Here is a 12,986-nt window from a genome sequence, read left to right on the forward strand (position 1 = left end):
TACAACCCATATTCGAGCAACTCCTGTTCACTCCTGAAATATTTTTACAGAACTCTAAATTAAATATTTCAGGCTGGCTTTTGTCCCATGTCTCCAAATTGTTTTTGTATTTGGTGCCCCAAATCTCACTCCCATATAATAAAGAATACATAAACATTTTAGGATAAGTGCCATAGGATTCCTACAGTAGTAAGCCTCTGTGACAACATTTGAGCTTACCAAAATGGCGTCCACAGAGCCAGAGGATGAACTTCCTCATTCCCAACTCATTTTCTTGCCAATGATCTATCTTGCGCGTAGCACTCTATAACCTTTGGTGAGTAGTCTGCTTAATTTTTGCTGTAGCGTTTTGGCAGCAAAATCTTTATTTTTATGAGACAACAGTTTGTTGACACAATACCGAATAATAAATAGATTTTCACTCATTAAACCAAATGCTTAGGTTTGACGGTCGTTGTTTCCCTAACACCTTATTTGAGTCGTATTTGCAAAAACTCATCCATTTTCCCAGAGATTTTTTTTTTTAGGAACCAGGAAGTATTAAAATGCTAACGCTAAAAACAACAAGCTTCTGCTGACCCCACTCTATAGGATACTGGAGAGGTGGTCATAATATTTTAAGTCTCTAGTGAAGAAATAGGGTCAGAAAGTAATAGGATCAGGATCCCTGCCCTAACAGGAATATGAATTGGCCAATTTACACATGCACTCTGATGAAACTGATTGCGACACCCTTCCCTTGTCCCAGTGGTTTTACCTGCCCATCTACTGCTGAGGTACAGGTGAAAAGCTACACAGACAAGCCATGTGTAGCCTGTTCTGGAAAGGCTGACAAAGTTCAAATAAATAATGTATGTACAAAGATGTTCTGTTTTTTCTTTCCCTTCTGATTGTTATTATTGTCACAATGTTAGTAGTAAGAACATAGTTGTTAACAGGTGTTTGGAGTGTTTTGTAAATTTATAAAAAATAAAAGACTGATGTATTCCATTTACAAGTATTCAAACCCTTTGTTGACACTTGCAATTGAGCTCTGGTGCATCCTATTTCTATCAATGGTCCATGAGATTCTTCTACAACTTGATTGGAGTCAACCTGTGCCTAAATTGATTCATTGGACATTATTAGGAGAGGCACATATCTCTTTATATAAGGTCTCACAGTTGATGGTGTACAGTATGTCAGAGTGAAAACAAAGCCACGAGAACGAGAGAACTGTCTGTAGACCTGCGAGATCTGGAGAAGGATACAAGATACAATACATTTCTGCAGCATTGAAAGTGCCCAAGAGCACGATAGCCTCCATCATTCTCAAACGGAAAAGTTTGGAACAACCAACAGTCTTCCTAGATCTGGCCAAACTGAGTAATCTGGGATGAAGGGCCTTGGTCAGACAGGTAACCAAGGATCCAATTTGTCACTATGAATGTGATCCAGAGTTCCTTTGAGAAGAGAAGGACCAACATCTGTGCAGCACTCCACCAATCAGGCCTTTATGGCAGAGTGGACAAATGGAAGCCATTTTTTCCCAACGGTGTGTGTGGAAGAAACCAGGCACTGAGCTAAACTGATGTTTGTCCTTTACGCTTCTCTCATCATCTGACATACACCATCAACTGTGAGACCTTATATAAAGAGATGTGTGTCTCTCCTACTAATGTCTTGTGAAATCATTTAGGCACAGGTAGACTCCAGTCAATTTGTAGAAGCATCTCAAGGACCATTGATAGAAGTAGGATGCATCAGAGCTCAATTGCAAGTGTCATAACAAAGGGTCTGAATACTTATGTAAATGGAATATTTCAGTCTTTTATTTTTTTATTAATTTACAAAACACTCCAAACACCTGTTTTTTGTGAAGTGTTGGAGTATAGTGTGTAGATTGATGAGAAAAAAAATGAATTGAATCCATTTTAAGATGAGTCTGAAACATAACAGAATGTCAAAAACTTGAAAAGGTCTGAAGGCTTACAGTGCAACCGGAAAGTTATCATGCAAATTTGATCAGTACAGTGCCAATTGGTCTTTTTGGCCCAAATCTTTGGGACATTTTGCACACATTCAAGTTAGAAAATAAACTAAAATATTCATACATTTAGTACATTTACTAAGAAATTATAGCTGAACGTGATACAAACTCACAGTCCAGGGAAGGTGGTGTTGTACCCAATGGAGTTGTGGGAGTAGTTGGAACTGGGTCTATAGATGTGGCAGCCATGTCGATCTCTGGGTGACTCTGTGTTACAAACATCAAGATGACAATATATGTGTGATTTAGTGACACATATTCACAAGGTGACAAAAGAATGACTAACAACATTTGTTTCACTTACTTGAGCCAAAACTGTGATGAAGTTTCTATTCAGATGTACTGCCTCATAAAGGGCCAAGAGTATGGCCTCATTTGTTCTGAAAATCAGATGAAACTCCATTTAATCAACATCAGCAAATTAAATGTGAAGAAGTCTTGATGGACCAGGTTGGTATGGCTTTTCATATTTGTAACTTTTAAACTTTTTAAACTATTAATTAAAAACAAAAAAAACCCATAGGCTTAACATTGGCGATTATGACATCACAATAGGGCCATTAAGCAATTAGAATTCTGTGCCAGGTGTTCAGTGGCCGGTTGCACAACACACCTTAAGTTTTCCCCTTAAAATCTGATTTAAAGGAGAAGTTCTGTGTGATACTGACCTAAAGTGTGTTGAAACATGATACCGAGTGTGAACTTTTGTCTCATAGCTCATCTTGGCTTGTCCCCTGCACTCCGAAATCTGGTGCTAGTGAGCCGATGCTACCAACAGGTTTTCGATGGGGGTGCATCGGCGATTGGTGGACACAGGCCCTAACTCCTTTATTTCTGATAGTAGCCACCATGGATACCCTAGCAATAACCTAGCAACGACCTCAAGTACCCTAGCAACAGCCTAGCAACCACTTCCACGATGACAACATAGCAACCAACATGACTACCCTAGCAACCAGCATAGCAACCTACATAATTACCCTAGCAACAGCCTAGCAACCACCTCAAGTACCCTAGCAACAGCCTAGAAACCATGACAAATACCCTAGCAACAACCTAGTAACTTCCACTTCCACAGTTACAACCTAGTAACCAATATAGAAACCAATGAGATTAACCTAGCAACAAGCAAAGCAGCCACCACAACTAACCTAGCAACAGCCTAGCAACCACCTCAAGTACCCTAGAAACAACCTATCAACCACTTCCACGATGAGAGAGCAACAGAGCAACCAACAAAGCAACCAACATGATTACCTAGCAACCAGCCAAGCAACCACTTGAGTTACTATAGTACCCTAGCAACACCCGAGCAACCATCTTAATTACCTTAGCAACAACCCAGCAACCACAACTATAATGTCAACCTAGCAACCACCATACCAACCAACATGATTACAATAGCAACCAGCATAGCACCCACTTTATTTTGCATAGCAACCACCTTGAACTTGTAAATAGCCTACTTATAATGGCTTGTTCCCCCTGTACACAATGAAAATGCTTTTGTTTTGGAGGCAAAGGACTAACAACAGGCAAAAACTATCTCCAAAAAGCTATATCTACTGACAAGGTAATGTTCACAATACTCACGAGATGTCTCCGGGTCGGCAATTCTTGAAGTTGCATTGCTGGTTCTTTTGGTAGCGACCTGCTACAGCTTTGCACTATGGCTATGCTATTCCCCTATTACAAGTACGTTTACAAATTGGCTTAGTAGAGGTTATATTAAGTTAAAAATCTTGCATAGTCAGTTGTATTGAAACACTGTGTTTCTGTCACTGTTATGCATTTAACTTAATGATGTCTTGTTTTCACCAATTTGAATAATCATAATCTCTGATTCAGAACATTAGATGCATTCCATAGCACAATGACGAATGTCACTGCTATGGTACACCATGGCTACTAGTCCAACTTTTGATGATTTCTGCCTGTTCCACACCAGGCATAGAAGCTAGTCCTATTCTTCTCAATCATATATTATTCTTTGTCATACAACAGTCATAAAAGCCAACAAGCACCTTCGCTATTGTTGAAACTTACAGTATTTAAAGTAATACATACGTGCTACATTGTCAGAGTGGCCTAATGCCTAGGTGCATGCAGATGTTGCAGGTTTGCAGGTGTTAATATTGTGGTTAGGTGTTACATGTATATTGCAACCAACCTCTCTAGCACCGCCTCGTTTATAGTATGTATTAGAACTATGGTAGCTGTTGCACATCAAATAGCTAAGATGTCCACCACGACCGCGTTGGATGTTCATGAGGTTCATTAGTTTAGCTAATGTGAACGTCGAAATTGAATTTAATCATTTGGTATGTAATTCTGCAATAGCTTTGCCTTTTATGCAAGGCAGTAAATAATAATGCTAGGTCGATGCTATTTTGGTACTATATGTCATTGCCCACATCAGCTAGCAATTCTGAAGATGAATCCAAGCTAATGTTATCAAAGTGTTAATGTTATTCAACAATCGCGCAATGAGCTTGTTAGCTATTATGTTATATGTCGGGTAAATTGTTTTCATTGCATGCAGACGCCAAAGACGGAGCTGTATTTCACATATGTCCCTTGCTGGCCACCGTTATTTTAAAATGGCACACGTATGGAGAGTCGACCACAGCTATGTATATGTACATGAGGATTTCTAAGCCAATAGGTATGAATTCGTGGTGGTGGCAATTAAACATGAATGGGGCCACATTTATCAATGGGAAATGTTGATTTTGTTAACAAACCCTGAAACAACTAAACATAATATTACACAGTGGACCTTTAAGTAGTGAGGTAGTAGTAAAGTATGTGAGCTTACTGGACTGATAGCTTCTCATCTGCATCTGCTACGAACATGCTGCCGACCTGTGAAGGTGATGTCAGATAGAAAGTACATTCTTTTTTGTTTGGTTTGTCAGGCATTAATTAACTAAATGCATTTAAGATTCATACCATACTAGAAAGTGCAGAGAGGAAACCTCCTTGATTTTCCTCCTCTTTGTCTTTATACTGCCTACAAAAGAATATAATTCATAAACAATACAAACAAAACATCAACACATGAAACAGGTAAAATCAGTTTCTTATACTATCTTTTTACCTATTGTACTCCGTCAATGCCTGATGGACAACCATGCCCATTCCCTGGCAAAACATGAGAAAGTTATTGCATAGTTCAAGGCCAGTGGCAGAAAAAAGCTATTTGATGAAGGCAGATTGTATGATACATTTAACACTGGCATAAGTAAAATTAGCATGCTTGCATATTACTCAAGGAGCAGTACTACTACTAGGGCTGCACTGATTAGTCAACAAAGTCGACAATGTCAATTATGAAAATGTAATGATACAGAATTTTAAGGACTATACAACCTTACAGGACTAAAGTCTTTGGCTACTCAACGCAAATGTTCAATAACGTATGAATGATGGCGCAACAGAGTGAGAAGCAGGGTGAAGTGAAGGTGAGGCCAACATGTGGAAACATTTTAGTGCAACAAAAAAACAGGTTGAATTCAGACTCTGTAAAGCGGAGCTGCCATTTCACTGCAGCACAACTGTGATGAAACGCAAGAATTGTGAAGGAGAACTCAATTCCAAAATTGCTCTGTGGAGACTAGCCCTGGTAATCATAGACATATGCAAGTTATTTTGGATAAAAAAGTCAGCCAAATTAATAAGTACCGTATTGGCCGTCATGAACAATTTGTTCTGGCATGCGAAAAAATTCCAGATGATGTAATAATCATATTCCGATCTCACATTAAATGTTTCTCATAGAATGTTGGCGTTGTTGCTATGACGGTTGCTGTCACTGGACGATCCATTTACCCCCTTTGTGACTACCAAATCCTACTGAGATGAACGTGCCAAGGAGTCCTTCAGCAACAAGGGGTTGCATGGCTTGCTTGGCAGCATGCTTTGCGTTACAGGAGAAGGCCTACCTACCTACCTTCAGTGTAATACTTCTGCCGTTCAGGCACCGATTTTATATTTGAAAATTTGTTCATAGACATTACATCATATAGGCTTTACTGTGGTTTGGTTGGTAGGTTAAAAGGTTGTGGCACGTTTTTTTTTTTTTACTACTGAAGATTGACTTACTTAACTTGCTAATGTAACATTACATCTGGATGCGGAGCAGCAGAACTACCACACTACTCCAGAAGCTTGTGGATCCGCTCAGGTAATAAAAAGTCATTTTATTTGTTGCTATTGCAAATTATTCTGGTTATTACTTCAAGGCGTCATTAGGCCTATCAGCAATTCCACAATGTGTGCATTTGACCGTAACATTTGCCATGCTTGTTATTTGGTGACTTTTGTTGTTTGCTAGTTGTGTTGACATTAGCAGATAGTTTAATGTTAGTCGGTTTTTAAGAAAATCTAAACTGTTTGAATAAGAAATATAGTTTCTTAGTTCGTGTTAGTAGATTATTTGACAAACAAGAAAGGGCAAAGATGTCTTGATTTTGAATGAAATAGTTAAAATTCCCTCGGGATGAATAAAGCATCTATCTATCCATCCATCCATCCATCCAGACTGCCCATAATCAATGCTGGCTTGCAAGCTGGTATGCCTTAGCCTACATGTAATCTTAGCTAAGTTTTTTTTATCACACACTTGCTACAGGTGAGCTCATGCCTCATGCCATCAGTCCTCCAGTGAGCATAAGTGTTATGGTGTAAATTAAGATTATGTGGATGTGGAATATATTATGATATTATTATGTGGTATAATTAAGCTCTATGATTTATGTTTTTATCTTCAATTACACTACCCTATACCAAATGTATTCTATTTATACATATAAATGTACATACTGTAATTGCACTTATACATCTATATTCTACTGCTCTTTACTGTTTTTAATGTGCATACACTATATATCTGTGTACGGTTCATACTGAATATCCATATTCATTATGTTTTTATATTACTGTAAATACACTGCATACTGTATCTCTACATTATTTTTGCTACTCTTATAATGTTACTGTGACTACACTGCACACAACCGTACATGTTGTTCATACACTGTTCACACTGAATATCCATATCTATTCTGCTCTTATAAGGCTACTGCTAATACATTGCACATATTTATATTTAGTTTATATCACTGTAAACCATACCACTTTCTTAACTGTATACTACTGTCTACACTGCACTATATGTTTTGTACTGTTTATACTGCACCACCTGTCTATACTGTGTGTCACATTGCACTTTTCTGCTTTTTTTCACTTCTGGTTAGATGCAAACTGAGTAAATTGAGTCAAAAAAAAACTTAGTGTTTTGAATATTTTCCTTTCCATATATGGGGAAATATAAATATAAGACGCGTGATTCACGCGTGAGGTCACGTGAGAAAAAATACTACTACTAATTATAGAAGGGTTTTAAGGTCAAATTATTATTGTAAGGTTCTGGATGATCACGGTAATATGGCAGCACCAGCATCAGCTGAACGAAACCTTACATACTAATCAAGTCCATTGGTGCGTGTTAAAACTTCCAGCTGAAGTAGATCTACTGCGGAGGTAAGATAAGTAGCCTAGAGCGAACTGAGAGAGTTGCCTTCCAACGGAGTTAGCGTAGCCTATATGTGTAATATGCGCTATTACACATGTTAAATTCAATAGAGTTAATTTTTTTGTGTTGTGTAATGTTTTTTGAAATTCTGATGTGATACAGCAGAACTTTTGTGTTCAACTTCAAATTCAAGGGTTTGTTGTCTCCATGATGAGTTAGTGTGGAATAGCCTAGGGATAAAGACCTGTCATGGTAGTCAAATCTGATATTTAAAGCAAATTGCCAATATGTAGACTCCCTGTGAGTAAAATATACCGGCACACCCTTAGCAGAAATTTGAACATTGCTGAGTGATGTGTCCCATTTCCGCAAAAATTGCAGACAAGGTCCTGATGTCCCAAACGTAAGGTAACATATCATATAATTAAAAGAGTAACTTAAAACTAGAATTGCGGTTCCGAGGAACTGCAAGAGTGGGTTTGATCAGGGGCATGGAACTCGGCCTCATCCAAGGATTCCAACGGTACCTCATTTATGAAAATCGGACATACGGGTCAAAAGTTACATGCACACACCTTCATATACACAGACAGCCCAGCCCAGCCCAGCCCATTAGACATTGCCAGATGGCTTAGAACTCTGCCAGGTGCAAGCTTAAGCAATTAGAGCTGTGATGTCATAATCGAAATTAGAATCCTGAACATTCCGCCATTCATTTCAATGGGGCCCAAAAACGCCGAAAAACGTGAATAACGCGAAAACGACAAGGGCCAGTGACACGAAAGTAACAAGCAAGCTACACCGGTTTGGGCCTGAATTTTTGGAGTTCAAACCGTGTCGATAGCTCAAACGGTCTAGGAGCAGTAGTTAGTACAAAAAGTGGGTGAACAGGAATAATATATAAGAAAACTTAAGAATAACAATACTGCCCTACAAAGGCAAAAGACCTTAACTCGCCAGAGTGAGAAAAATGACTTTAAAGTTTTTTTGTTGTCCAGCCAATTGTATTATAGGTAGGATACTGAAAATTTGCCAAGTAATTGTCATAATGAATACATGTATCTACATGAAAAAAAAATCTGCTCAAACTTGACCTTTGACCCTTATTTGGAAGTTACTGTATTCTGCTTTTGCATTATCTGCAAAACAATAATGGGTCATACAAAGGCAAAATACCTTAACTTCTAATTTATTGACCATTTGGACTTTTATCACTCTATAGAAACCTTTATATGATAACAATGATAGCCTTAAGAAAACATTTAGTGAGTTTTGTCTAGTAAGGCTTAATATTAGGCCTCCATCAACAGAATATTACAAAATACAAAATAATGAGAAGGCTACACTGGAACATTATCGTTGTACTTAATTTAAGTAAAATAACACTTTAAGAGCCAGAAAACCAAAAAACAGCCACAACATGATCTAAGCCAATGCCATTGGAAACGTATGCAATTACAGGAATTTTGCTACTCATGGACACATAATAATTTACTGTCTGTGTCGTGCGGGCGGCGGAGGAGTCACACATTGATTGGATTTCTTTCTTGACAAATTAAAGGGACATCGACTTAAGGACATGCTGTGTAGTTTTGTTCGTATGGGAGTCAAATATTTTGCAACCAACACTGTCTAGCTTTAGCTAATAGCTTACTCATAGCGATTCTTAAAATTGAATGACAACATCCGAACAACGTTGCACTTTGATAGATTTTAGGCTAGCTAGCCTGCACATAATTATATTGCGAATGGGCTTGCTGAAAACTTGTGATGGATTTAAACAATGGATTTGTCTTCTCAGTGGATGTTGTTTTCCATGGATTTTTTTAAAGGTAAGCTGCGATCTAAGTTCTATCTGCTGGGTTAGTTTGTGTGCGACATGTTCTCCTCACCGGGGAGGTGTATCGTGAGGCGTCCCCAACCCACTCGCTTTGTTTTCTGCCAGTGAGTGGACTTGCAGATTGGCAGGCAGCTAGCCACCCTGTATGGCACGAGAAAACGTGTACTAGGCTACTAGTTAATAGTATCCAGGCTTTGAGACATTTATGGTGTCTTACAGTTGTCTGGCACAACATCTATCATGTAGGCTATTTGTGGATCAGGAACAGTTAACTAGCTAACTAGGCTACATCCTAGCTGAATTTCACAAAATCTGAAGTAGTTAATGCTAGATAGTAAAACAACCACTGCAACATTTTCTTTCCACTTTATTGAAGTGTGGCTGAAGTGCTTCAATTAGGCCTACATACAATACATAGGCATAAGACACTCTGCCTTTGTTTTACCCACCACCAATGTTAATATGGTTTGCTGCGCTGAAATTACGGTGCACTGTAACTTAATTCCAGCGTTCTATAGAGCCGCGTAACAAAGCTAAAGAACCACAACTGATGTTACGGGCTATGCCTTGGCTTACCCTCTGCTTTTTGAAGTTACGGCAAAAACAGCATCTTATTTTGATAAGAAAACAACAAAATTGACTCATTGATGCCCATTGTTCCAAAAATGACAAAAACTCATTTTTGATAAAATTGAAGTTACGGCCTTTTGCCTTTGCACGGCAGAATAGTGGGCTTGCTGGATCAAACCCACTAATTAGAAGGAGACAAAATCATACTAGACGGATCCTTCTGGTCCCTTGCTCATTCAAAATGGAAATAAGTCAATTGTATCTTACATCTAATGTAGGCTCATCATCCACAATAGATAACTTCACAATGTAGGGATTCACCGACTGTAAATACAAGATAACATAGATTAATACTGAAATATCAAATGAAATATTTTTTCAAAGTAAAATTGCACATTTGAAAACTGTCAAAATAATTTCAACAAAATAAAGCTGGAAGTGTCATTTATCACATACTACAGGATACCTAAAAGGCCTGCATATGTTTTCAGCACTGCCATTAAATCCATGTTTGCTTAATAAAAAAATAGAAATAAAACAAAAATACATCAAGTTACTTTGTTTGGATTTACTTCAAGTCACTCATATAAGAAATCAGTCAAGATGCAGGAGATGTTTCTCTGATCTAGCAGATCCAAAAGCCCCCAAAGTTTCCCAAAGCACACAGAAAAAAATAAAATAAAATAAAATAAAATAAAATCAGGACACCTGTCAAATAAATCTGATAAACCGTCTAAGAATGGTATAGCCAAGACCAGTAAAACTTTTTCTCAGTTGTCAGATGGTGGTGCCATGTCAGACTACTATTTTGCACATATGGATATCATCATGAATTTAAGACACACTTCCTGATCAACATCATGTATACCAAATTTGAAATGAACCAGATGAACCGTCTAGTAGGTGCATAAAAATGTGTTTTTAAAACTCCTCACTTCCTGTTGGGAGTGGCTAATACAGTGTGCATACTAAAGCTGTCTGTTTTTGGGAGCTCAACATGCTTACCAAATAACTAAATATGACTAAAAATATGACCGTCCGCCGCCCAGTCCTGCATATTCTCTCCGCAAAAATAAATCACGCTTGTCAATTTCTCTCCTTCTCCTACTCCATCTCCTACTTTTGTGTGTATGAGTGTGTGTGTGTGTGTGTGTGTGTGTGTGAGAGTGTGTGTGTGTGTGTGTGTGTGTGTGTGTATGTGTGTTTATCTGTGTGTGTGTGTGTGTGTGTGTGTGTGCCTGCTTACCTGCATGTGTGTGTGTGTGTGTGTGTGTGTGTGTGTGTGTAGCTGATATGGCCCCCCCATGAACAGAATTCCACGTAACTTGAAATGCATTCAGAGCAATAAATAAATGTAAAAAATCTGGAAGAAAAAACTGAAAGTGAAAACAAACATGTACCCCTACCTTGACACAGAAATTAACAAAAAATAAAAAGTTAAAAATAGTTGCTAATGACAATTAAATACATAACAGCAACATAAACACTTAAAGGTCCCATATTATACTTCTTTTTCAACAAGTCAAAATACACCTATGGGTTCCACAAAACATCTCCCTGAAGCTGTTTGCGTAAACTTCCTCTCAGATTACACATCAGCAGCTCCATTCTAGCCAGTTTCAGTTATTTTCGTAAAGTTATTGGAGTTTAGCCGAAATGTCTGCTAAATACAATAACCATAGCAGAATCAATTCAGACACTTGCATGTATGATGGCCTAACAATGTTAAATGATAATGGGTAAAACTTTATTTGGGTCAGTGTATAAGCCCAGTAGAGGTGATGTAGCCTAGCATGTGTGAAACTGGCTGCCTTTTACTAAATGGCCTGGGTCGCGGTTGCGTGTCTCCCGCAGAACAATGACAAAACAGTGTGTGTGTGTGCGTTAAAAAAGTGATTGCAAACATGAGTAATTCCATGGTAAAGGATAACCATAACTTAAATACTACATTTATCAAGAAACGCCAGAGTTGTCTGTTGGAGCCAATTACGTATTACGGAAAACTGTCCAAAGTAGTCTGGGCTATTCAAAGTGTCAGTTTATTGTTTTGAATAGCCACTGCATACCTGTTGTTAGTGTGTTGTTGCAAAATCCGCTGACTCATTTTAATGCAAGCAAACGGCATTTTGCAAATTCCTCTGACTCATTTTTAATGCAAGCACACCACATTCAGGCTTTATTGTTGAGATCAGACATGATATTCACCCACAGAGCTTGCACTGGCTTAATTTTTAACCGCGGATTCAATTCTGCCAAAAGGCCCACTTATCCTCTCAGGTAGCCTACAGTGCTGTGTGAGTGAGAGGGTAAATGACTATAATAGAACGGCGAAAGCCAATGTGTGCTTCTTTTACAGATATATTTAATGATATCTTTTGCATTTCTTATCCAAACAACGTCAAACTTGGCACTGCACTTACTCGTGCCCGTAGCAAGACACCTGTCAAGTTTGAAATGAATTTGTTTGAGAGATATGCGAATAACAGACACGCACACAGACAGGGCGGCTAATTAAACATGATGCCTGGAATGCGTCAATAGAATGTGTTACGCTTTTATGTGTCGGATGGTGGTGTTAACCTTTTATGTGTCGCCCCCCCCACCCCCCACCCCCCCGGGAAAAAAAAAACTCTGAGATAGATTTCTGGGCCTATCTATATGGATATAAAACCACTATCATTGTTATGGTCTTGTTGTTGCACAATTGACACTAAAGCAGTCATTGAAAACATGGACATCAGTGGACTTCTTTACTAATACAAAATTGCAAACTATTGCAATGATTTTGTTGCATTACTCAGCATGGATGCACGGTGCTTGCATGATAAATACTTCCCAAAACAACAGTAGGCTAATTGTAAGGATGCCATTTAGGGGCATAAATCACAAGTTTCATCACGATTCGATACAATATCAATTCTTTAAGCCAATGATTTGATTATTTTCGATTATTCAAAAATGTTAGCGATTTGATGTGTTACTTGGGTCTGTTGTCCATAGGAAATTATAGA

At 38.3% G+C, this 12,986-nt stretch overlaps 1 protein-coding gene across 3 annotated transcripts in view; it reads right to left on the reverse strand.

Moving 5' to 3' along the window:
* armh3 (armadillo like helical domain containing 3) overlaps positions 1-12,986 on the reverse strand; it is a 129,388-nt gene that overhangs the window by 90,896 nt on the left and 25,506 nt on the right. For 2 of the 3 annotated variants that reach the window (XM_042056162.1, XM_042056164.1), the window contains exons 9-14: positions 10,243-10,299; positions 5,130-5,173; positions 4,982-5,042; positions 4,848-4,894; positions 2,334-2,409; positions 2,143-2,236 (exon numbers count right to left, since the gene is read on the reverse strand). In XM_042056162.1, the coding sequence (XP_041912096.1) occupies positions 2,143-2,236; positions 2,334-2,409; positions 4,848-4,894; positions 4,982-5,042; positions 5,130-5,173; positions 10,243-10,299 (379 nt within the window). The remainder of the gene's footprint in view (positions 1-2,142; positions 2,237-2,333; positions 2,410-4,847; positions 4,895-4,981; positions 5,043-5,129; positions 5,174-10,242; positions 10,300-12,986) is intronic. The other variant, XM_042056163.1, reaches the window with a different exon arrangement.

This window comes from Alosa sapidissima, chromosome 12, assembly GCF_018492685.1.
Source record: "Alosa sapidissima isolate fAloSap1 chromosome 12, fAloSap1.pri, whole genome shotgun sequence".
NCBI lineage: Eukaryota > Metazoa > Chordata > Actinopteri > Clupeiformes > Clupeidae > Alosa > Alosa sapidissima.